The sequence below is a fragment of the Micropterus salmoides genome, unplaced genomic scaffold (assembly GCF_014851395.1).
Source record: "Micropterus salmoides isolate LMB-PRFRI ecotype aquatic unplaced genomic scaffold, ASM1485139v1 Ms_hic_scaffold_6, whole genome shotgun sequence".
NCBI lineage: Eukaryota > Metazoa > Chordata > Actinopteri > Centrarchiformes > Centrarchidae > Micropterus > Micropterus salmoides.
Genome location: NW_024044348.1, coordinates 5,496,876 through 5,523,150, shown reverse-complemented (window position 1 = coordinate 5,523,150; position 26,275 = coordinate 5,496,876). Strand labels below are relative to the sequence as shown.

Sequence of the window (26,275 nt, the reverse complement as noted above, 5' to 3'; positions counted from 1 at the left end):
TCTGTGTTTGAAATGTGCTGTATAGCCAGAAAACCTCACAACCTTTAGCTTTTGAGACAGACCAATGAAAGACAGCCAGGTGTGTAAAAATACACTGAAGAATGAAGGCTAGTCTGGCAGCCGGTTGAGCGAGTAACAAGACAGTAAAAGCAGACAGAAATCTGATTGTTATTTCACAACAAATTCAAAACCTAATGAGACAAAGTCAGATACCATCTATTCATATCCACTGATGTTTAATGAACACTGACAAGCAGTTTACATAAATGTTATTTAGTTAACAGTGGCCTGTCTTGTAAGCTAACCTCAACTCAACCTTCAGCTGTTTGTTACTACAGTTGATAGTTTAACTTGCAGCTGTTGTCATGACTGAACTCAGTTGTTAAAGTGTAGGTTCAGTTTTCAGATCTGGTGAAAATGTTGATTCCCATTAGTGATTTCAGTAATATTGCATTTGAACCCCTGCACTGATTAGTATTTAGCTTTAGTTTAGAGATGAACCACTCTTCTTTAGCTTGCGTACAAGACTTATCACAGTCCGATAGGTAAATCATTAAGGCCTTCAATCAGAGGAATCATAGAGGAATCTGCTGACACTAAGGTCAGAGGTTGATCTACTGAAAGTTATTTATAATCCATGCCATCTCTCACGTTCTTTTGGCTATATTTCTCATGGCTACAGCTGAGCCAAAAATACTATAGTAAAATATAAGTCAGGTATCTCTAATATAAAGTTTGTGAAACCAGAACAGATAAAACACCATGAAGCAACATGTTTGATTGTGAAATCTGTCTACACTGTGGCACAAGATTCATTCACATCTGACAAACTTCAAACAAATGTGTTGATGAGGCTGAATTGGTCAAAATTCTGAAAAACAAGCTGGAGTACGGACTTTCAAAGATACTGTAGTATCTTAAAGCTCAACAGTATTTGCTAATTCTCTGTGGCAAATTTGAAAACTATTCTTACGTGAAAACAGGTGAATGTGTATGTTGTTGTGTACAACACAAGTTTGGGGCTAGAACAAAAATGAAAAACTAAATCTTTGTCCCATCTTAAAGAAATTAGTGAAAATGCATTTATTTTATTTTGACAAGCTTTTCCAAATCAGCCATGATAGTGTAATGAATCGATGTGATTCAGGTATATTTCATTTATACAGCACCAATATACAACATACTTTAACTAAAGGCCTTAACGGCCTGTTTAAACTAACTAACATCTTTGTCAAACAGCGGAGTTTATGTGAAGAGAACAGCAGATACAGAAATATATACAAATGCATGAATAAAAACAGATTTGGATGGAACAGTCAGTGTGTGTAAAATTACACTATGCGCGGGTATATATTTTCTAAAAAAAGTGCACAGTATTCATAATACATTTGGCCTGTAACCCCAGATTGCATAACTTCAGAAACCTTCTTTTGTTTCTCTTTCTAAAAAAAAAGTGCAGTACAAGATGCAGACATTTGTCACATCTCAATAACTGACAAAACTGAGAGAGCCAAAGTAGTGTTTGTTTAACTTAGGATACAAACACATTTCTTCTCTTACAGACAGTGATAGACCGGGCAAAGATTCGCCAATGCTGAAGACAACACGCTCAACAACTGACAACAGATTCCTTGTTTATCACGGGCTTAAAACTGAATATATTATTACCTTCATTTACAAGTAAAAACAGATAGCAGGGCAAAGTAGTGATCTGTTTTAGAGATTAGAACGTCGTTGAAAGGGCTACCATGTGATAGCCGTTGCAGTCACCGTCAGAGTGGAGAGGTCAAAGGTTTGTGGTGGTGGAGTTCAGGACGTCGTGCTGGATCTTGGTGTTGGTGGCCTTTGACAGGTCTCGCTGTGGAAACAAGAAAGCAGCCGTTAAGTTTGATTCCTCGTATGTAATGTGACAATACGAGGAAGAGGACACTAAGAAGCAAACTTGCCATCAATAAACAGGAGCTTAACAGTTTCTAATTATTATGAAATGACACACTGAAGGTTGTTAGTGTGAATTAGACAGAAGATAATCAGACGGACGGACTGATGCACGAGTGATTCCTTTCAATTAAACATATCATTAAGTTATTCGCATCAAGCCATTTTAATTTTTCTTTAGGTGTTGACATTAGGGCTGCAGCTAACAATGATTTTAGTATTCAAAGCTTCTATAGATTATTTCCACGATTCATCGATGCGTCGTTTAAGAAGTACTTTGCTTGGCGGTGGCACGCCCCCCACCCCCGGTAACAAACATCACATAAAGGCTCACGCAGACTACAGGATTTTCACACGACACAACTTGCCATCATGTGACGGGAGTCTTGAAGTCGTTGTGGCGTTCACACTACGTGACTGACACTACACGAGCTGACAGCGACTCTGTCACCTGACGCTGGTCTCCAAACCACTTTTATCAAGAAAACACACGTGAAATGTGAAACGTGAAATGAGCGATCCTGCACACGAAACAGCTGTTGGTTGTTATCATGAAGATGGCGATTATAAAGACAAAGAATCTGGGTGAAAGGCTGGACTAGCACACGCAGGTAGCAGGGATTGTCTGAGCTACAGAGAGCTGCAGGGGAGTTAAAAGGTGCAGCTCCCCGACACCCGGTTAACTCTTGACTGTGAGGTTACAACTCACAGAGAAAAGGAGAACAACAAACGCACGTGTGCACATTTTCAGCTGAGGACTGCGGCTTACTTTGGCTTCAGCGCAACAATCAATCATGATTTCAGTTAAATGCTAAAGTTACAGTTACCTTGTCTGTGGTCGCTGGCAGAACACCGGCTGCTTTCTGATCAGGTGCCGTCGTGCTGTTGCCGAGGCGACATAAGTTGTCTTTTACGGTGGACGGACTGTAACATTACAGAGTTGTTTTCTTTTGGCTTGAAATAATCCCATACTTTGGACACTTTCTTCTTTGTCCCTCGCTATTTTCTCTCTCTTCCTCCACTTTGTAAATAGCGCCAGCATAATTACATCCTGTTCCCAGCGTAAGCGCGATGTACGACAGTAATAAATGTCCATGTGAACCAGTGTGCTTCATAGTTATATGGATTAAACGAAGGCATTTTATTAATCGATTTAATCGATGAATCGTTTCAGCCCTAGTTGACATTTGATTTCTATGTACCTATTTTTCCTGTACCTACAGAGTACTTTTACTTAGTGATTCCTACCTACCCCAAAACTGGTTAGAAATTTTGCTGTTATATACATAAATGTAGTTCGAGTTACTTTGTCTGGGAACCCCCCCCGCATATTTTTAACGCAGTAATAATTTATACCTGCTAAGTGTCCATGTTCAGCACGTTATGTTGCTCGTCAACAGTAATTTTCTCTTTGATTAGAGGCATGCAATTACTGCAAATTAAAAGGGGATTAGTCCGAATTACACAAGGTTTTAGGGTTTCAAACACACCTTGACTGAACAGATTCAGGGTTGACCAAGTCCCTCTACAATATAAATTTACATCATTAGCATTCGTACATCAGAAAGTTCTACAGTACACTTAAATGTGTTATTGCGCAGAAATGAGGAAAAAGATCTGGAGAAAATAGTTTAGAGACAAAGGTGTAAATTACCACAAACTCTGAATATGTGCTGGCAACAGAGGTTATGCTGAAGTTACGCTGTGGAGTAGCGGGGGTCAGCAACGCACCACTCAGAGGGGTCCCCTTCAGCTGAGCCTCATTCTCCTTGTTACAGCCTTGCAGGCGTGAGTGGGGAGGTTTTCCACCACCCGGTGTCCGAGCTGCTGGACACTAGAGGACACATCAGACCAAATATCCTCTTTAAGAACACAGTACAGCAAATTTTAGATTTAAATGGATAAAGAACCAAATCAAGGTAGAAAGCAACAGCCCCACATCACTCAAGAGTCAAGTGCAACAAGCAAGAAATAACATTTACTATTTCACACTCAGCAGTCAAATTCAAGCACATTCCAAACACTTTCAAGGAAGCAACATAATATTTCTCTCAAAGCCTTTATCATCACATCTAAATTTTTTGATTTATTTCATATTAACTTTGATTTTAATACTGTATATTAATATGGATTTCAGATTAACTTTGATTAATGATTTGAAAAGATTTGTTTGGATCATGGTTACTTCATGTTTGCCAACTTCGACAACAGAAAAATATGTAAAATATGCCAAACAAATATGACGACAGGGTCGTTTCTTTTGGTTTCCATGAGCTGATGTGATTAACTGTTGTGATGAAACACCAGATTATGTTGAAAATCAAGCATTTGTCACGGAGTATATTTGAATTCAAACATACTACATATGAAGACATAACAGTTAAATTAACTTTATGCAGTGTTACACAATTCTATGCAATTAGGCCAAATTTTACCATGAAGTCAGTTGTCTATCTGACTTAATATCCCCCCCTTTTCATTCACAGGTTTGCAGTCTGATTAAGATCTTGCGAGTCTAAATGTTGTTTTCTAGAAAGCTAGCTGGGAGTTTGAACTGAAACATGCAGATTCTTTTTCTTTTTCTATAGGTTGATGTGTGTATAACTTCTACTTCCTTCAACTAGAAAATGAAACCAACCTTGTTTGCTGAGAGAGGTGGGCGGGGCACAGGTGAGCGACAGACAGTTCCACCATAGGCAGAGCGCATGGTGCTGTTAGAGGTGGCGCTAGAAATGCTGGAAGTCCCGTTAAACTGATGAGAGGCAGAGGGAGTGTGTTAGTGCTGATAGAGTCAGATGACTAAAGAGACTAAATTTGTATTAAGGCAAGGATTTATAACATGACTGTAAAAGTGAGCCACAAACTGGGTTTACCACCTTTCGTGATTTATTTGGTGTAGTAGTGCCCAGAAGTCGGCGTTTGGTAGGGGTTCGTACTGCTGTTCCGTACAGCATATCTTCCTCTGTCTGTTTGCTCTTCTTCAGATGCTGTTTGTAAAGACAACTGTCAACACATTTCCCAGCAAAACATAGAGGCTAAGCCTAAAACATAATAAAGCAGCTTGTTTACCCTTTCTTGTTTCTCCTTCTCTTTCTCTATTCGGTGCAGCTCCCACTGTTCCTCCACATATTGCAGAAACTTCTGGCCATTTACTAGAAACTCCCGACCTTGTTCACTTTCCCATGCATCAATCTGAGCTTTTAACTTCTTTTCGAGCTTAAATACAAACACAGACATGACGCTGAGTTACTGTCAAATGCTTGCGAACTGTTACAATATATTTTCCGTTAAGAAAATAATAGCTCCATCTCTTACCTTAGGCAGGCTTTTATGCAGCTCAGACCTCTGTTTCTCCTCTTTGAGAAGATTCCCTCCTCTGTTAGTGAATCTTGTCGGATCTGTGGCTTTTTTCTGTGAAAGAGACGACCTTAATAAAACAGTTTCTTCCCACCTGCAGCAGTGTAACCAGGTAAAATATATAAATTCACGGGTGTAAGGATATAGTCTGGGTTTTAAATAGGTCTGCAACTAACAATTATTTTCATTGTCATTTCAGTTGTTTCGTCTATAAGTGTCAGAAAATTGTTAGAAATGTTGATCACGGTTTCCCACAGGCAAAGAAGATGTCCTCCAATTACTTGTTTTGTCCACAACCCTAAGATATTCTGTCATAGAGGAGTAATGAAACCAGCAATTTACATTTTAGTTGGCGATGAATTTAATAGTTGACAACTAGTCGATTAATCGTTGCAGCTCTAGTTTTAAAAAGGTGTTCACATCTGGATGACAGAGACTGTTTCTAGCTGACTGCTTGTAAAATTCAATCACATGGAACATGGAATTTCAAAAGAATTCAGACTACTGCCGCATGTATAAATTCATCATCTGTCTTAACTTTATATACAGCACATCTGACCGGTTTTAAACAGTCATGCAGTTAAAAATTCATGCGCAAGCTCCATGCGCCTCCTGTTACAGTCCTACTCACCAATCAGAGCGAGCACAGGGCGTGTACATTTTACAACAACAAACGAAACTACAGGAAAATGTGGGATAATGGCAATGTCAACTCACACTGAAGTGTTTCAGCAGCGGAGCCTTTAGCCTACACGTTAATGTGTCATTTTGTGCACTTCAACTATGGATAACAACTTTCTGAGAGCCAGTTCTGTTACGCTCTGTGCAGGCTAATATTATCAGAACATATGTCAAATCATTATTTCTTTTAAGTTTAAAGGCTGATTTTTGCTCCTAGGTGAAAAGATGAAGAAATCAGATGGTTAATTGCGTCAGAACACTTGATGCCAAACAGTGGATCACTTCACAAATCTGAGGTAGAACATTATATTTATTAATTAATTATTATTAATTATTAATTATAATTAGTAAAAATGTTTTCAGTCCCCTTTCCTCAACAAAATAAATATTTTAGTAGAAAAATTAAGTGCAAATTCATTAGTTATTCAAATGAATTAAATCAAACATTTATTGACAATAAACCGAACATTTGTTATAAGTTATTAAGAAAAATGATAGTGCGCTAATAATCAGTTATATTGCCCAGCCCTACTGCAAAGGGTGTTTCATTTTGAAAATCGACCGGATTCACTATGCCGTTCTGTGTCTGACTTCCTGCCCGGTTTCATGCTGCTTGACGTGGCTTCCGTCAAAAATAGACTGGCAGTGAATATTGAACTTTTTTCACAGAAAAATGTTTGGTTTGAGCTTCTAGCTGAGCCTCCTAGCTTCACAGAGGTGTGTAGCACGTATAGGGTGATGCAATACAACTTTCAGACATGAATTTCTCATTTGCATTTTGCGTGAAAATCGCATGCTGCCCCCGGTACAGGGGGCATCGGGGCTCAAGAGGCTGGTAAGGATCTTTAAAATCTTAGCAGATCTGGTTTAGTCCCACTACCACAGCTTCAGATGTGGAAAGGAAAGTGTTGTTGCTACACTGGATTTTGGTAGTTTCCTTTCCCTGTCAAAGTGGACTCACCTCCAGCTCTAGGAAGAGTCTCCAGCTTTCTTCCCATTGGTGAACCCCGTCAAACAGCTCCTTATGATCCTCATAATGCTGCTTCAAGCGTTGGATCTCAGCATCATGTAGACTCAACAGCTCTTCAGTAAAATCATCTAAAAAACAGTCAATTAGAGTCTTAGCATTTTTTTTCAAGTCCAATATTATTTTGATTAAGACAGCTAAAATGTCAAACAACTTACTGCTAAAATATGGAGCAAAAGCCTGCCGCTGGTCTGCGCTGAAGAAGCACTTTTCCCAAAACACAGAGATCTCGGAGCGGATGGCGTCGGTGACATTGCAGATGTTTAGCAGTTTGAGCTCCTGCAGACGCTGAACTTCTGCTTGTAACTGAGGGAAAAAAAAAAGAAGTGTAAACTGAAGAGAAAATAGCAGTCCTAGCTGACCATGAATACTGGAGAAAAAAATTTAATAAAAATGGATGAAGGAAGTCAGCGGCACACAGGACACTCAAATCTTCTTACCGCTTCCAAGTTCCTCTTCTTGGATGTGACCATGTGTTCATCGAAGGCCTCTCTCTCCTCCTGAGGCACCTGCAGTCTGTCCCACAGCTGCTGGATCTTCTCTCGGTGATCCTCACACATCGCCTCATTCTTTGTCTTGTGCTCCTCCAACTGCACAATCAACATGACACGAAGTAGCAACAGTTACCAACTCGATTGCTTGCATCACGTCTGTCCAAGACTTTTCTAAGTAGTAAAACATCAGCCAGTCGACTTTAAAGGCCTGATTATAATTTCTAGTGAAAATGACTTTCCTTTATCCATAAAGGGCTGTGTTACTGTATAAAACCCCTTTTTACCTGACAAAGAAGCAGTTTGAGTGACGTAATATTGTCTCTGGACAGGCAGAAAGCGTCCTCATCCTCACAGATGACGTCCTTCTCGAAGCTGGTCTCTGGGATGCGGTCCAGCTCTTCCATGTACAAGATTATCTGCTTTTTGAGGTCCGTGAACTCAGCATACCGCCTCGCCTGAAAACATGGAAGCAGCACACCATTAAGTCACCTACAGAACAACAGACTTTGGGGAAGTCCAGCCTACACTTTTCATCCTTTGACCTGCGAGCATTTGGTGCAAGATTATGAGGTATTTTAATCCTAAAGTGATGTGATTACTGTCCCAGTGGCCTAAATGTTTTCATTTAGAAGACTACTTTCAACCAAACATCTTTTTGCTTTTGAAAAGGGTCCATATGAAGGGAGGATTTGAATTTCATCAACCCAGAGGAACACATACTCTCTTTAAGTCAAAACTAAATTGCCAACACGAGGATTTCATCTAATGATGACAATATAAAACACAGAAGATTAACGTATTGCACAACCACACGTTTTCCTAATATGGTCTCTGCATTTTGTGCACATCTGCAACAACCTACAGTATAACCTATAGCCCTGGAAGAAACACAGCTCTTCTACTCGTGCAGTAACCAAATTGGGAGGCAGATGTGACAAAGCGAGCGTCCACCTTTTCTGCATTCTGATTAATGATGTGCTGGCTGAAGCTCTCCAGTTGTTCCAGTGAGGGGACACAGTCTGGAGCAATGCCATAAGGGATGGCGCACAGGATGTCGCACAGGTCCTGGTCCTGCTCCAGCAGAACCTTCAGCTGCTGCCTCCGCTGAGCCTTCTCGGTCACCAGAGCCTCCACCTGTGTGCGGATGTTCTTCTCTTGCTGGAGCATGCTGATACCATTCTCCTCCTGAACACACAGAGAAGATAAAAACAAAGTCAAAGGTTTGGATTAAATCCAGTGAAGCATTAAATCCAACACTGAAAATCTTAAGGTTTTTACCTCAAACACAGGTAGCTGAAGTTCCAGGCAGAGTTTTTCCATTTCTGTCCTGCATGTTTGAAGGCTGCTTATGAGCCTCTTTTTCAGAGATTCCTCTTCTTTGATCATCATATCTAGTAAGCTCTGGTGGATAAATACAATAAAATGTAACATTATGCAGATAGATGTGTGTACATGTCGAAATTCTTAGCAAATATCCAGCATCCAGATAATTCCGATGGTCATTTTGGCCAATATGGATACAGATGTCTATAAATTTCTTTCCATTTCATTTCATCCACAGAGTGGACCTATTATTCAGTAATACTGGTCCTTGGTGCAGATCCAGATGTCTAAAAATGCTTCTTCATTTGAACCTGTCCTAGTTTATTAAACACACACAACACTGCGCATATCTCCTTGAGTGTAAGCAGGCAAAGTACTTCAACTCAACTGCAGAAAACATGAAATGTTAATTGTTGCATAACAGTATTAAAACTTTTTTTTCCTAGCAGCTTTCCATCCAGCAGTTTGTATATTGGAAGCTTCCTTGTAAAACACTGTCACACTGTTGCCTCAAGTGAAAACAAGTGTTTGTAAAGATCAAATTTCCATGACTGGGAAATTGGTCAACGGTTTTCCGGGACTCATGGGAACCATGAGCCTGTTGGCTGGAGTAATGCAAAGACAAATGTAAGCACTTGTAGTTAACTGATGAATAATGCACACATCACAGCTGTGTGATAAATGAGCCACTACTTTGATATTAGTCACAATGCTGATAACATGAATGCGCATTAGGTGGAGGATACCACAAATAGAACTCTCTACATGTTCAACTTCATCCGCGGACAGAAGATTGTGCTCTTCTCACTTAGGGCTGGACAAAAAAACAACAACAATAATTATCGCAATATATTTTTTTCAATTACTATATATGTTCAATAAATATTCAGTAAATGTTTGATTTTATTCTCTTGAAACGTACACGAATTTTGTTGGAGGAAAAAGGACTGAAAAAAAGCTTTTTCTTCATTTTACTCATGCGTATTTGTTGACAAAGATTCATATCATAACCGTTTTGAATGTTCTACCTCAGATTTGTGAAGCATCAATTGTTGACTATAAATAAAAGTTTAAACCACAATTAACCATCAGGTTTCTTCAACTATCACTCAGGAGCAAAAATCTGGCTTCAAACTCGAAAGAAATAACGATTTGATACTTATCGTGATAATTATTGATATCGAAAGACATGACCTTTTATCGTGATAACATTTTTGTCAATATCGTCCAGCCCTATTCTGACTAGTGATGAAGAAAGCTGTTATCGACATTCCTGGGGTAATTCTCAAATAAATCAATAGTGAACATTAGTGCCTGAGTATCCCGGTATCAACATACGCGACAGCTGAAATGCAAGAAGCAGTGGTGGAATGTAAAAAGTACATTTACTCAAGTACTTGTACTTTATTTGAGAATTTCCATTTTATTCTAAGTTACTTTATGGTCATTCTGTGTGAGCACTTTTACTTTGGTACTTTAAGTATATTTTAATGACTTCAGTACTTTTACTTAAATCATATTTTTAATACAGGACTTGTAACAGAGTAATTCTACACTTTTTACTTAAGTGAAAGATCAGAGTACTTCTTGCAGCACTGGCAAGACAAAATCTCAGTACACAAGTGACTAATATACGTTTGGGGTAACGTTAATCTAGAAACGTCAGTGCCATTAGATGTAAAATATCCCAATCAATACATATTTTAGTCCCAGATTGTAATTTTTTTACGTTAACTTAAAAAGCCAGCATCAAGATCTAAATTAGTGAATATAACGTTAAGTAGTATTTGTAACCCAAAACTACAAACTCCAACGTTAACTGCGTTGGTGTGTGTTTTTTTTAGTAAAATCCCCCTCCTCCTCTGCCGAAACCTGTTCACAGGCAGCGATAATCTCGCACAGATCGATACAGGGTTACTGCCATCAGAAGTATCATTATGGTTACAAGTTTGCAGCCTTGATGATGCCCGTATTTGTCTTACCTTAACGTGGTTTTTGACAACATTAGTTCTCTGCAGTCTCTGGTCCTCGGGGATACCGATTTCCTCCCAAATGTCCTTCAGATGGCACAGCGCTTTATTGAGGCACGACACCGCCTCTGCTGCGAGCACCTCGCTACCGGGACAGCGGGAGACATGGTCAACTCGTTAATGAATGAAGAAATTGTTTATTTAAAAAAACTAAATCGCTGGTAACATTTAAACTAAAGACAATAGACACACAAAAAAAAAATGCAGTCCTCTGAGTGAACTGACGTTGGCGTTCGGTTAACGTTAGCTAATCTTATCAACAGTTGGGTTTTTAACCATCCAGCTAATATCTACCGTTATTACACATCGTTCAAACTCGAAAAAAGAAAACTCTTACCTCTTTCTCATCGTTAAATTCCAGATTACGTTGCGATCATCGGTGAACAGTTTTAAAAACAACCAAAACTTGTCAGACAGACAAGCGGAGCGTCGCCTCCCTCTCTGCTCTCAGTCCTGTCCGTTTGTTCAGTTCAAAATACGCGTACAAGCAAATTCTGCTGTCTGATTGGCTCGTGCGGAGGGTGCGCACGTTGTGTCGAACCATCTCCTGCCGCCGGTGCCCTTGCAGTTTCATATTAGAGGTAACCGCCTATCGCCGCACACCTCATGAATGAAAACAAACACCACTGTTTCATTGAGGGTGTGGTGTTGTAGCTTAGCAGCGCTTAATACAACAATGGCGCTGTTGTTAATTTTAGACTTCCAGAAGAATTCACAGCAGGACAAACCTCGAATTCAGTGAAGGAAAACAAACAACAACCGTGTTAAAAAAGACATTTATTCACTTTATACATCTTTACAGTTCTTTAGTTGTCAGACGCAGCCCGTTAGTGAGCATTTTCCATCTGTACTGTCAGTGCTGGAGGGAATGCATGACAAGTGGCTGTAGGAATGTCTCAGTTTCTGTCCATCATGATGTGCTGACAGGCTTCAAACATGGTTGTCCAGCAAAGCCTCGATGAGTCTTGAACTGTTTGTAATCGCAGTTGCTACCACAATGAATGTATAACCTGGAAAAAGAAAGCAGTAATGTTTATTAAAATACTTATTTTTATCCACATAAAACATTTCTCAATGAGGTGTTTTTCTATGGGTCTTTCATTTCCAAGTAGTTTCATGGATTTGATAAACCTGGTTAATAAATTACAATTGATTGTTAGTGTAAACTGTGAGGCCAGTGAACAGCAAATTAGCTGAACATGCAGAAATGTGTGCAGAAATGCAAACAATTAGACATATATGGACGTTAAAGTTTCCAGTAATGACGGTTGACACCGAGCTTTTCTTTGCTTTATTAGGAAATCGCACACCCATATAATAAAGCATTACTGCTCATTTATGACAACTAAAATATAGTTACACCCTAGGGCTGGACAATAAAACAATAATTACCGCGATATATTTTTTCGCAATAACAATATAACAATTGTTGTGTTCACTGGAAACATACACAAATTAATTATTTTTTGGAAAAAGCTTCTACTTGTGTTTTTTTTACTTAAATTTACTCGTGCATATTTGTTGACAAAGATTTTATCATAATTGTTTTGAATGTTCTACCTCAGATTTGTGAAGTTATCCACCGTTTGGCCTCAAGTGTTGCCCGTAAAGAAGAGTTTAAACCACAATTAACCATCAGGTTTCTTCAACTAACTCACTCAGAAGCAAAAATCAGCCTTTAAACTCGAAAGAAATAACAATTTGATACTTATTGTGATAATTATCAATATCGAAAGATATGAAACTTTTTATGGTGATAACGTTTTTGGCCATATTGTCCAGCCCTATTACACCCCAATCACACTCTACAGTACACATTCTTCACAGCTTAGCTACTGAATATAAGTAGATTTAATATCTATTTATCTTTATATCATAAAAAAGAAACAACAGTGTGTAAAGTTCTAGTCTTAAATTAAATTAACTAATGTTGCTGAATATGATATGACATGTCTTTGAGGGATTATTTTCTAGTCAGGAATTATTGACCATAAAAGTACAGTCCTCCATATGAATATCAATTATGTAGCCAATTTCTTCTACACTACTAATAACAGAAGTGAAACAACTCTAAACAAAAGCAAAACAAACATGAAGAATGAAGACAAGAGGATCTAGATGACTGATACACACTTGAAAAACTCCTGTAACATGTTTACCTCTCTCTCTGCCGAGGAAACGCAGCGCTGAAATCTCAGAAAAGGTGCAGCCACCGAGGAACATGACAAGGATGGTGCGGTGAGCATCTGTCTTTGCACTTAAATCAGCTCCTTTGCTGCCTGATGAGAGACAAAATCTTAGCAGTCATTGATTCAAAACACTAAGGCTTTACTCGTGCTGCTAGTATGCTTACATGCACAGAAGATACAAGGTTACACAGCAAATCAGATAAATACATTTACTTGCTCTGGAGTGACCTGGTTCCTGTTAATCCTTGCACACATGCAGTAGGTCAGTAATCCCATTTCTCCCCATACTCCGACCTTATAGTGAGACCAATACTTATTTTAACTGTATTGTAGTGATGAAAGCTATAATGTCCTGCTTCCTGATTTATTTTATTTGTCAGAGCATTTGGACCAAGCGGAAACCTCCGGGTAGGAATTTTGAAGCCATGAGGAAGTAACTTAAACCTGCATTGTATCTAACAGCCAGCAGGGGGCGACTCCACTGGTTGCAAAAAGAAGTCCAGTTCCATTAATGGCATTATGGAGTTTTCAGCGACCACTAGCGGTGCAGGGCAGCTAGCCGCATATTGGCAGAACACTCCCGGAAAAAAAGGCTGTGTGACAGTGGCTACAGACAGACAGGGAGACTGCTTCACACAACATGCTGGAAACTCAGATAAACTCCCACTGCAACGTTTATAATATTTTTATCAGCTTGAGGTTCAACTAATCCATGCTGGTTACATAATAATGTTACATTTACTTCATTTAGCCGACATGATCCATCGGCGTTAGCTCGCCTGCTACTTTTCTATCTAACTTTACTATTTGTCTATCTTTGACCGGAGGCTGAACAATGTGAGCACAGCTAACTTGTATTGGATGATAATGAAACGGTTAGGGACCTGGACTGAATACTATAGCGAGATTGTGTCACACTTTATAACAGTTAGACTGCCGTAAGTAACATCACTGTAACGTTAGTGGATGGGTCATCCTCTGTGTTGTTGTTGCTGTTATGTTGAACTATTGTAAATTATGTGGGTCATGTTATTTACAGCGACTGAGACAGAAGAGAAGCTGTTTACCAGAGGATCGGTAAAACGACAATAAATCTAAATTGACCGAACTTACGAAGCAAACAGCGGCAGGTCCGAGCTAATGTAGCGTTAGCTGGCTGCGTCCAAGCGGGAAGCTTTTTTCTTTCTCTGGGGGAAATCTAGCTGAGGAGAGCAAGTTTCTCCAATACCCTGCCCCAATAATACCAATACCCAATTTGCCGTTTACATGGAATATAAAAGAAATCCGACAACTGTAGAGAGCCAACATTAACCTGTAACAGCAAATTCATGCCCATTTAGCAGCCTGGTGACTTCTTCAAGCCCCGTCCAACCATCTCGCTCCAACACCTACAGATGACCACACCAAGAATAACATTAAAAAAAGTTTCATCATGGCATAATAGTGTCTCACTGATTTCCTACACAGAAAACAAGACAAGTCAGATCCTGTGGTATAAATGAATCCTACTCATTTAGTCACCTGCTCGATGAGTTTGCAGCTCAGAGGGACGTAGGCACCGCTGAAGATGTAAGCCATGTCTCGTGGGACACGCAGGTCATATTCTTCATCTGACTTTGGCACCTTTACACAAAATATGATGCTGCGCTTACTAACATACAGCATTTTCCTTGTAGTAAGGACAAAACACCATTCTGAATGGTATTCTGTGACATGATAAAAATGCCTTTTGCAGCAAATTAGTAATAATGAAATTTACCAGGTTGAGTTTTCTGCTCAGGGCTCTGAAATTACTCTTCTTTGCAAGAGAAGAGAAAGCATCAGTCAGCTTTCCTGGGGTGGGGAAATAAATACGGAGGATCAGAGCAGTTTAATGTGATTTTGAAATCTGTCGTCTAACATTTAGAAAATAATTTGACTGGCTTGTTGCGCATGGAGAGAAACAAATGAGACTGTGATCAGGAGGAGGTTAAAAATGCAAAACTAAGCCTGTTTCACCTGCAGTTTTGTCGTTGACAAGTTTGCCCACTTTGCTCTCCATAACGGTCAGTGTCTCCCCCGGCTGCTGCTCCACCAGCAGCCCCAACTGCTTCAGGTTGGCAAATGTGAGCAGGTGGTCCACTCCATAGCTCTGATGAGGTCAAGCAGAGGAAATCTTTAGACCAGTGGCTCCTTAACTGTAGCCCACAGACTTGAAACTAGCAACTGAGACCATAAACTCATTAGGAAAGTGTTAACTGAGATAATTAATCAAGTGAGATGTAGGGTCATTTTCTCATAAGCTTACATACCAATCGGACTTAATTTTTCGACCAGTGGAGTCGCCCCCTGCTGGCCATTGGAAATAATGCAGGTTTACAGCACTTTCACACTGGCTTTCCTTTTCAGACCCAGAGGGTCCCGCTTAAAACCAAACCCAATGTGTGCTCATCCGTCTTTCAGTACTTCCTGACATCACAACTGTGTCTGTGGCCCCAAGACCATTTGATCTTACTGAAGACATAGAACTTTAAAAACAGATCTCTAATTTTCTAAAACAGCTGTGCGCTGAAGTTTTAGCAAATGTTACTCAAACAGGAGGAAATAACGCATTTATTGGGACTATTTTTAGCTACAGATTGATTTACATTTTGTGTTCTAGTGAGAATTTACAATACTCACTTGTTACCTTACTTGCTCTGGAGCAGGGCAATACACACAAAAAGAATAGTATGTGTATGACTAGGCTAAAAAAATCTGAATCTTCTCCACTCCTGTTTGTCCTTATATGCTAAAGGTGTAATTCTGAAACCTGTTCTACCAGAGAGCTGAGACACTGAGAGCTATTCCAGGTTTCTCATTCCCAAAGCAAATAAGCAACTTTACACAAAGATGACATCCCCTGAGGTCGACATCCCTGTAAATGCACTAATGTTTTACTCACTAGGTGCTAGAAGAGTGTTTTCGACACAGAAATCACTGCACTTTTGATCCCACTTTCAGTATGAAGACTTATATCATTTGTAGGCAACAAACATTAATGACAGCATATGTTGCAAGACAGAAATACAAATTACAATTTAAAATAAAAAGTTTGAGTAAAAAAAAATAAAAAATACACTCAGCTAAATGATACCACACAAGAAATATCAAGTTCAGAAAATATTGCTACTGTAGGTTTTTGACATCTCATCATTATCCTACTACTCCTACTAAGACAAACATACATGTAAAATGTGTGGGCGTGTCTAATGCCAGGATTTTTGTGATTTCTCAGACGCATGTTAAATCTCACCTGTAGATACTGTGCTTTTAATGACCGGTAATCTTTTGGCAGGAGTCCTGTGAGAAAATACCATCACACAGTTTTGTTTAAACAAAATGAGAATAATTTGAGTCTGTATTTGAAAGGATACATTTACTGCATTTGACAGCTCGCCGTGAGTAAGACAACTCACCGTTTTCCGTGATAGACAGAAGACAAAGCAGCCTCAGACTTTCTATCATGGACACCTGGAAAAAAGAAAAGAATAAATAAGTTTCCAATTCAGCATATTATCATTTATTTGTTCTTCTAGCAGCCTGACAGTGTTTCAGCAAACACACCTGTCTGTTGATGTGCTCCTCTATGAAAGAAATGCATTCACGCATTTCAAATCCTTCAAGTAAAGCTGGAGCAGAAAAAGAAAAGACATCAAGATTTGGATCACCAACAAAAATATGACTGAACAAATCACATCCAATAAAGCAGACGTGACACAAATTAACGAATAAAACATTTAACTTAAAACCTGAATCTGATAAATGGACACAGTATTCTTACAGTGTTCCGTCTTCAACAGTTCCTGAAAATCCTGCTTGGTTTTCTTCTTCATTATCGATTCACTAGCACCTATGTCTGAAAGAGAACGGGCTCTTCAGTAATGCAGCCTTGCAAATATTACTGTGATACACAGTATACTGCTGTTACACTCACGTAGGCTAAGTAGCCGATGTTCCTGTTTTAACCCTTTTAGTTCTTCCGATACAAACGTCTTGATCTGCTTTATGTCCATCCCCCGACGCTTCTGTAGGATTAATAAAGGAAATAAATGTGAGCCATGTCAGTCACCTTAGTTACAATGACTGATGTGGGTAGTAAACCTTTACTCACATCATATGCAGTCTGGAGATTCCTGGCTTTCTGACTGAGAAAGCCAAAGACGTTGGAGAAATGCTCATTTCTGATTTCATTGAAGACCTACGAGACATGTGGGAGTTCAGACGGACATTTGACTTAAAATCAGTGCGCTGAAAGTTCTGCAGCAGACGCTTCCCCTCTAATGTCAGCCCAACCTACCTTATCCTGAGAGTTCAGCATGACCTTTACACTTTTGTCAGAGGAGGTAACATCAGGTCCGAACTCCACACATCCTGCAGAACAGATGAGACGACACATCCCCACACACAAATATGTATAAAACAATCCTCAACCAGAGTGTCTTTATACAACTGGGAGGTTTAATTCTACAGGGAAACAATGATGTCTGAGCTGGAGCTGAGTATTAACACCATTTCTTTCATCATTGACTCCACAGTTAATCATTTATGCCTTGCATTGTCAAAATACCACCCATCAGGGTCCAAAATGACGCTTAAAATATCTAACTTCATCTGACAAAAAGCCCAGTTTTTTATTTTGTAATACGGACAAACTGTAAGCAAAACACACATCTGAGAATCTATAAAATGTGCAAATATTTGTAGAAAAACAACATGATTTGGAAAAAAAACAACATCAAACTAAGGTGTTTTAGTGGGTGCCGTGCTCTTTATGAAAGCGACCTGAAAACACTAGTGTAGACACGTCATTTTCACACGTAAACAGATTTAGCTTGCTTAATGTGGACAGAATCTCAGTGGGTGGATGCAGATTTTCACTCTCTCCACAGGAAGCTTTGATACTCACCACATTTGATTCTAAATATATCATCCACGAGTCCTTCATAGACAACTTGTGAGCACAGGGGAGTGACAAAGTCAACATCTGCAAAGAGAATGATGAAGTTAGAGAGGAAAGAAAGCACAGCTCTGTACGTCATCCACTCAGAGGATATGTGGCCTCTTACCTCTGTCAATAAGAAAAACCTGTCCTATTTCAGCATGTCGAGCTTTTTGTTCTCCCTCTTCGACCTGCTCCCTCCAAGACTCGTACGCCATCTGGAACCCAGACAGGCGGACAGAGTTAGTGAGGGTGCAATCCTTCATTATGCAGTTCAACACAAAAAACAACAGCAGAAACCTAATCGTTAAAGACATCACAGTGGATGTGAAAGTCCGGCTTGGTCTCTGATCATACTGCACCTTGGAACATCGTCCAATCCCGTAGACCTTTGAGAACGGGCCGTAGAGGGAGTGAACGAGGTGGAGGGCACTGCCGGCTGTCCTCACCCAGCGCTGGTCCTCCGCCTGTACGACGGCGATGATTTACACCATGATGCATTTGTTCTGGTACTTGGGTGCTACAGTATGTGCTACAATTACATTTTACTTCCTTATACGGTGGTTCAAATTGCAATAAGTGCTAAAACGATTAATCAGTAGCATTTTCTCACTAGTTATCAAAATTATCTGTTAATTGACTAAATAATCAATCGACTAATCAGTTCAGCTCTATTTCAGAACCTGTAAGTAACTTTATATTTACCAGGAAGTTGTCTCGGAAGAATTCGGGCAGCTCCAGACTGATGATGTCATCGTCAAGTGGAAGAAGGTAGAAAGCCCATTCATCAGTGGTCACATCTGTGAGGAGGCAAAAACAAGTTCACCAACACTGATCACTGCTACTAAAACAAGACGTGAAGGAGCGAGGATGCTTACCACCAAAGATCCCCTGCTCCTCCAGCACCGCCTCACACGCAAAGAACTGGGCGACAACGGGAGGGTCAGCAGGTAAATATCAACAACAAATCAAAGCAGAGTGTGTACACAACAGCAGAGCGGGAAATACCTTCTGAGGGGTAAAGATTATCTTGTATCTCCTAAATTTTCCTACTGCCTTGTCTGCATTGACCACATCTGGAACAAGAAGGTATATTGCATTAAATGCACCTGAAATTATTTAGTAGTGTCATTGTGCAGAATTCATGGAACACAAGAGCAATTTAATAACTAAGTCACTACATGTAGGGCCGGGTATCAGGGGAAATTTCTGATACAAGTGCAGATTTAATAAATTAGTTTTGGTACCAAAAACAATATTTTATAATAAAAAAATATTGTTTTATTGTTTCAGTTTCATTAAACGTTTTATGGAAAGTTAATTTAATGATAACTATCATCACATTCATTAAAACAAGTAACAATCCAAATCTACTTACCACATATCCATTTTACAGTTTGTATTCTTGGCCGGATCAGAAAACAGAGCCTAAAATAGAGAAATGCCAAATTATCGTGTGTAAGTGTGTGTAAAATTATGTTAGGAGTGTGAATGGTGCAGGGCTTACTGATCTGAGGTGCTGACAATAGGTTTGTCTTCCACTTTGTAGAGTTTGTCGACTTCATGTTGCTGTAAAAAAAAAAGGGGGTGGGGGGACAAGATGTTTGAAAAAGATATTGGAACTGCAGTTTTTCCTCAAGAGTTTCTCAATCTCAAGAGTTATAGTTGATGTGGTTCACCTTTAGTGTTGACACATTAGCAATACGATCCAGAGGGCTCATCAAGTCTGGCTCAATGAAGAGGTCCTTCTTCCCCGGCAGCTGTGTGACCAAGAGAAGACGGAAGAGTGAACACAAAGTCTATAACAATCTACCCAACAGCAAAGACACACAATATGCTTTCTGCTGTTCGCAACAGAAACAGGATCATTTGAGACTTGTAACACTGTTGTTATTTTGAGTTACATACTGTCAACAAATCCCACGAATAGACTATAACTTAGTATGTCTTAAACCGTCTCTCAATACTTCCCTGCCCTGTTTGTGGCCCATTGGTGTGAAGGGATTTTCCTTCTTTAGGCTAAAGATAATATGACACCGTGTTTCCCCAGGTGTCCGTCTTCAGATTCTTCACATTTGGATTGGCACTCCACTGTGTTATCCCCTTTGTACTGATTTTGCCATTCTCCTCGGCCAAGCTTCAACAACTACTTCTGCTAAAAAAAACATCCTGAGCTCCCTGAAACCTTCTACATTAATAGAGTTGACCGGCTCACAAGATTTTCCTACTAAATTTTCCTACTAAATATTTAAAAATGGGTCAGAAATACATAGTTATAAAAGGCAAAGCAATTTCCTAAAACAGCTGGGCACTGTAATTTTTTGCAAACGTTATTCAAAAGGGAGTCAATCGTGTATTTGTAGGGGACTACTGCTACGGTTTAACACATTTGGTGCTCTAGTGTGTATTTATGGCAGCAGGATGGTGTTTGTGCCACTACATTGACTCTGTTAGTGGTGACATCAGTGGGGCATCATCTTTGAAGTGAAAGATGTAGCCACCGTGACGTCACCCACTACTTTGTAGACCACCATTTTAAAGTCTTGAGTGAGTTCGGCTAAATGACTGTGGCCATTTTGGTTTTTTGGAACCAGAAGTGACCATATTTACGAGAGGGCGGAGCTGTGGAAAGATACGCTGACAGGTCACCTTGGTAGTGACTTGTCAATTACAAGGTAGCCACACTTTATTGCATACCCTGCTTTGTCATCTGTTTTACTCTAAATGGGACCCTAAATCATCATGCTGTATTGAAGAAAATGTGAAACTACCGAATGAGACCGTAAAATCATTAGAAGATGAGAATAATGCTCATTTTGTCATAGAATTCTATGCGATTGGACTTTTTTTCAACCAGTGTAGTCGTCCCCTGCTGGAAATTAGAAGGAATTCAGGTTTAAAGGTTCAGTGTGTACGTTTTAGTGACATCTAGTTGTGAGGGTTGCGAATTGCAACCAATGGCACAGTCACCGCTCACTCCTCCCTTTGCAAGCGCGTAGGAGAAGCTGGGTCTCTCCATTTGTCCAAATTTCACATCTCTTCTTACTTCGAACAAACCAGACTACAACGACTACCACCACTACTACTAATTCTTCTTCTTTGCATATATTCAACGTAGTGACGAAACACGCTCTGTAGAGCAGTTTGTCTGTTTGGGCTACTGTAGAAACATGGCGCCGCAACAATGGCGACTTCCATGTGAGAGGAATCATTTTAAGGTAATAAAAACATATCAGTTCATTGTGTAAGGTCTTTATACACCACTGAAAACACAGTTATGGACATTTTATTGCTATTTTGGGGCGACATTATATTGCTCTTTTGGGGCGAAGAAGGTTGTGGGTTCAAGCCCTGGTTGCCCCGGCCTTTCTGTGTGGAGTTTGCATGTTCTCCCCATGTCTGCGTGGGTTCACTCTCTCCGGCCTCCTCCCACCGTCCAAAGACATGCGGCCTAGGTTGATTGGTTTCCCCTAACTTGTCCTTAGGTGTGAGCGTGAGGGGTTGTTTGTCTATGTGTGGCCCTGCGATGGACTGGCGACCTGTCCAGGGTGTACCCCGCCTTTCGCCCCATGGCAGCTGGGATTGGCTCCAGCCCCCCCGCGACCCTGTACGCAGGATAAGCGGTTGACGATGGATGGATGGATATTGCTCTTTTGTCAATAGATCTTCCTAAATATTACACATTGGACCTTTAAGGCATCTGCATTGGCTTCACTTTTCAGACCCAGAGGTTCCCCCAAGCTTCGCACATAGTCCCAGCAAAAGTATCCCTTATTTTTCTGTTTTTGGTCACTGACAGTTGTATATTCAGATCATGCCCTATGTTTAAAACACTAAGCGATTTATACATGCCAGTCATTTTACTAGTGGTATGTCTGCTGTAGGAGCCAGTTGGCAGCCGGCCAAGCCAAACTAAAAATATACATAGTATGACTACCTGTTCCAGAAGGTAGATGAGCTGATCTCGGGCCAGTCTCTTGAGCAGAGAGAAGTCAGGGAGCTCCGGGGAGTCTCTCCTCGCACTGTGAGCCATGCTGAGCCACAACGGGAGCAGGACAACTCATCAACTGCACACAGAAAAAAATAACTCATTTAACGTTACAACCCCAGAAACAGAGCATGCAATGACGGAGAGACTACAGCCAACAGAAACACACAGGAGAGGCAAACAGCTGTGCTGTGGTTAACCTACTACTAGCTACGTTAGCTTGTTGGCTAAAAACACATTCTTCACATCACACGAATATTCAAGTCAAAAACTAGCGTGAAAAATGCTGACACTAACATGGATATAGATTTCACAAACATGTTCAATAAATAGCAGCTGTTAAGCAATGAATATATGTCAAAACACTAGCAAAAGGGCGTTTCGCTGATAATGGAAGATACCTGCTTCCGTAGCTAAATAAGCGGAATTGATCCTATCAGCAGCTGTTTCCCCCCGGACACCATAAGTAACGGACTGCTACACTTTCAGAGGAGAGACGTTGGACTCAGAAACCTGACGCACTTTTTCTGTCACTAAATTTTTTTTTCCACCATGAATTCAGACGCAGTTTTATTGTTAGAGACTGTTCATTTCGCCGCAGAGAAACATCGTAACCAACGACGTAAAGACTCAGAAGGAACGCCGTACATTAATCACCCCATCGGTAGGTAGGAGTCTGTTTTTATTTTGTTTCCTGCTGCTGCCAAGCGGTGCTGCTCGGAAATCTTCAGTCACTGATCAAATTTTGAACTAGTTTGACCATGTAGGATTTAAAAATAGTTTCTGATGTTTAACTTTTCGTATCAAATGGCTGTGACACTTGCTGAGGCATTGGAAGGAGGGAGAATAAAATCAATGTTGGAATAATAATAATTTAATTCTAGTTATTAGAGTTAGACTAATAAATCGCAATATGTGTCAAGTGCAGTGTGATAAAACAGTATTATAATGAAGTACTGTGGCCTGCAGTGATGCCCTGCCCATGAATCTAATTTTCAAGATGTAAGAATACTTACAAAAGGTTTATTTGGTACAGACCACAAAAAATGTCGCATCATAGTGATTTTAAAAATGGAAAATGAAAATGAAAATTGTGATACAAAAAGGATTATTCCCATTATAATTTTGATTTGATCATATCGCAAATAGTAATATCTGTCAAAATAATCGCCTTATGAGTTTTTTTTTTTACCATGTCATGCAGTCCTAGGCTGATATTGGCTTATTGCCAATAAGTACATGGCAGCAGTTTTAATGCTACCCACAGAACAAACACACACGTACAGTATAAGATATGGTGAGGATGAATTAAGGAGTCTCACAGCCTGAGGGAAGAAGTTGTCTGCTGTGTATTTCAGTATCTATGTGTTTATGTTGGCCGATAAGTAACAAAAAATGCCAAACTAGGTTTAAGTATTAAAAAAAACAGTGTCTCTGTTATATATTTTGTCTACAAGAGAGCACTGATTTATTGTTGTAAAATGTTCCTCTCTTTATAAAGCTCGGTCACAATTCTTGAAAAAAATAAAAATAATCTGAGGGATCTGTATCAATGTTGTTGTTTATGTTTAAAAAACATTCACATTTTTAAAACTTACAAATATTGATATCGTATTGGCCTCTAAAAATGCAATCAGTTGGGCTAAAATAATTATGGTTATATATGTTGACATTTAAATTTTACCCATTCATTCCCAAATAAAAGCTGGTATTTAGTCATTAAAGTGGTGATTACAACACAGTCCAAATAACAAATACCACATTGATTTGTTTAAGGACTTTAATGAATGTTTGCTGATGATGCCAAAAAGTATTTGATCACAAACCACACCATTAAAAGAAAGAACTAATGAAGAAATAGTTTGAGTTGCAAGAGGATTTCAACTTAATAAGCTTTCATAAAATAGTAAACGTTAAAGTGAAATTTATTATGAATGCTCCATGTGCATTAGCCTGTAATCCTGATGTTTCAATAAGATGTTCTTGTTGACGTTTCTCTCTCTGGTAATCACAGCTCTGTGTATATCCTTTTAAGGAGTAGCAAGAATCCTCAGCTATGAAGGAGGCATCACAGATATCGAGGTTTTGCAAGTATGTTATCAGTTAGTTACTGTTAAGTGAGACTGTGAAGGACCGTGTTTCTTTACTAAGCCTGTGTGTTGTCTTTGTGTTGCAGGCTGCCGTGCTTCATGACACGGTGGAGGACACGGACACCACGCCTGCAGAGCTCGAAGCCAAGTTTGGACCGATCGTGGCTCGTATCGTTCAGGAGGTGACGGATGACAAAAGCCTGCCCAAACAGGAGAGGAAGCGTCAGCAGGTGGAACACGCGGCTCATTGCAGCCGCCAAGCAAAACTGGTCAAACTGGCTGATAAACTGTACAACCTGAGGGACCTGAACCGCTGCACACCTGTTGGTCAGCCCCTCTCTCTCACTGTCACTGCTCTTATACTGTAACTGAGCCGCTTGTGGGAGTGTTTTCATTTTTAGGACTTATTTATTGTGTATGGCATTAAACATTTATGTGAAATGATATTATAATATATTATAAAGTACATTCATTGTACAGTAATTACACATTGCAATGTGAAACTTATAATAAAATAATGCATTAATCATTTCAATATAGGCACATCTATCTATCTAGATAGATAATTTTTTATTTTAAGAAAGACTATAATAATTTCCTGAAAGAGCTGGGCATTGTAGTTTAGAACAAACGTTACTCAAACGCAAGTACAAAATGCAATTGTGGGGAGCTTTTTTCAGCTATATTGGGTTTTAGCTACACAGGAAATACTTGTTAATGAGTTCAATTCATTGTTGGTTTTGGTCTCCACAGTGGATTTCTCAACTGTAAGACAAAAACCTAAAACATAACTGTAAAACATATTGCCTGTTTGAGTACACACAATAAAGTGTACCCAAAAACAAAAGTACTAATTTAGGAAAGAGGGTTGAATTATACATGTGGTAAACTGTCTAACTGCTATTCCATGGACTCTGATAAAACTAATCTAACTTACCCTGTAAGGACAAAAGTAGCTACAGTTTTCAGGTAAATGTAGTGGAGTGAAACCTCAACAGTTCCCATTGAAGCACTGGTAGTAGATTCTCCTAAAATAGAAATACGCAAGTACCAATATTTAATGTACTTGGTTACCATACATTGTCCCTCTCCCCTGTGTGTTTGGTAGGTTGGACAAATGAGCGGGTCCAGGAGTATTTTGTGTGGGCTTGTGAGGTGGTGAAAAGCCTGAAAGGAACCAACTCAGCTCTGGAGGAGAAGCTGGGGGAGCTGTTCAGACAGAGAGGAGTCCGGCTCTGACAACACGGTGGAAAACAGACTATTACAAATTAAATTAAATTTGAATTCGTAATAAATTATACAAATACATCATATTTCATGTGTGTGGTCTTTTAATTAATGTCTTCATGTTTTGATTGTATAGTTACATTGAGGGAACACTGAGTTTGCTGTAGTGACATCAGGAAGTTTAATACACAGGTGTTAATAGTGTTAGGGTTAGAAGTTATCAGCTAAAGGATGTCAAACTGCTGAGTTTGCTTCCTGTAGAAAGAAACACACACAGAGTCAATCACTCTTTCACGGTAATCACTGATTCTTTATCTGACATTGTGGAGGTTAAAAACTCAATATGTAATCAGAGTTTGCAGGATTGAAAGTCACATGGCAAACAGCATGATACTAAGCAAGTACCGTATGTGTACACATACAAGGTTTTTGACTCTTTTTATTTATTTTTTTTAAGTTGCACTCAGTGTTTAATTTCCAGGAAGACAAAAATAGACGTACAGCTAAAAACAAGGTCGAGTAAGCTGAACAAAGAGAGGTAAAAACTATTATGCAAATACAAGTAGGTGTAAATATGCAAGGACCAACAACATACATTGACTATATGTCACATGCCTTTGGCGTGAGACACCCGGGTTTGATTCCCACTGCGACACATCCACCAATGTGTCTCTAAGCAAGACACTTAACCCCTATTTGCGGCAGACGCTTACGACCTCTGACATATTTATCAATTGTAGTGTTGTGTGTTCCGTAGACTGTAAACAAATACAAGTAGTGCTAAGGAGTATATCCGAAGTACTAGATAATATGCATGAGGTCTATTTATAGTATATGCACTCCTAATGGACATTGTGCTATTGAGATGGAGGTGGCGTAGTAGCAAGTAGGAGTAAAATAGGTGTATATACAATAACCAACAACCTACATGTCTAAATATATGTCACTCACATGCCTCTGGTGTGTGAGAC

At 39.6% G+C, this 26,275-nt stretch overlaps 3 protein-coding genes across 7 annotated transcripts; 1 reads left to right on the top strand and 2 right to left on the bottom strand.

Moving 5' to 3' along the window:
• Positions 1–1,046: 1,046 nt before the first annotated feature.
• On the bottom strand, positions 1,047–11,310 carry prc1b (protein regulator of cytokinesis 1b). Of its 4 annotated transcripts, none has more exons than XM_038701887.1 (15): positions 11,188–11,310; positions 10,803–10,935; positions 8,776–8,898; positions 8,449–8,682; positions 7,782–7,952; positions 7,444–7,593; positions 7,162–7,309; positions 6,938–7,074; positions 5,254–5,349; positions 5,008–5,154; positions 4,815–4,925; positions 4,577–4,690; positions 3,593–3,772; positions 3,429–3,463; positions 1,047–1,858 (listed from the first exon to the last, which is right to left on the bottom strand). In XM_038701887.1, the coding sequence occupies exons 1-15, from the start codon at positions 11,196–11,198 to the stop codon at positions 1,810–1,812; spliced, it is 1,839 nt and encodes a 612-aa protein (XP_038557815.1). In that variant the 5' UTR covers positions 11,199–11,310; the 3' UTR covers positions 1,047–1,809. The 4 variants fall into 4 exon arrangements, with proteins under 4 accessions (XP_038557815.1, XP_038557819.1, XP_038557816.1 ...); XM_038701891.1 differs by having other exon boundaries at positions 3,670–3,772; XM_038701888.1 differs by lacking the exon at positions 3,429–3,463.
• Positions 11,311–11,609: 299 nt separating this feature from the next.
• On the bottom strand, positions 11,610–22,510 carry vps33b (VPS33B late endosome and lysosome associated). The gene is made up of 24 exons (XM_038700981.1): positions 22,389–22,510; positions 21,937–22,066; positions 19,679–19,759; positions 19,507–19,568; positions 19,378–19,427; positions 19,008–19,075; positions 18,878–18,923; positions 18,705–18,799; positions 18,362–18,466; positions 18,127–18,217; positions 17,967–18,044; positions 17,358–17,431; positions 17,172–17,258; positions 16,995–17,085; positions 16,842–16,916; positions 16,625–16,689; positions 16,477–16,531; positions 16,314–16,360; positions 15,038–15,170; positions 14,799–14,872; positions 14,561–14,662; positions 14,352–14,427; positions 13,010–13,129; positions 11,610–11,860 (listed from the first exon to the last, which is right to left on the bottom strand). The coding sequence occupies exons 2-24, from the start codon at positions 22,030–22,032 to the stop codon at positions 11,781–11,783; spliced, it is 1,851 nt and encodes a 616-aa protein (XP_038556909.1). The 5' UTR covers positions 22,033–22,066; positions 22,389–22,510; the 3' UTR covers positions 11,610–11,780.
• On the top strand, positions 22,510–25,778 carry hddc3 (HD domain containing 3). Of its 2 annotated transcripts, XM_038700984.1 has the most exons (5): positions 22,510–22,651; positions 24,023–24,078; positions 24,164–24,404; positions 25,186–25,335; positions 25,761–25,778. In XM_038700984.1, the coding sequence occupies exons 1-4, from the start codon at positions 22,540–22,542 to the stop codon at positions 25,314–25,316; spliced, it is 540 nt and encodes a 179-aa protein (XP_038556912.1). In that variant the 5' UTR covers positions 22,510–22,539; the 3' UTR covers positions 25,317–25,335; positions 25,761–25,778. The 2 variants fall into 2 exon arrangements, with proteins under 2 accessions (XP_038556912.1, XP_038556911.1); XM_038700983.1 differs by lacking the exon at positions 25,761–25,778 and having other exon boundaries at positions 25,186–25,390.
• The last annotated feature ends 497 nt before the right edge of the window (positions 25,779–26,275 follow it).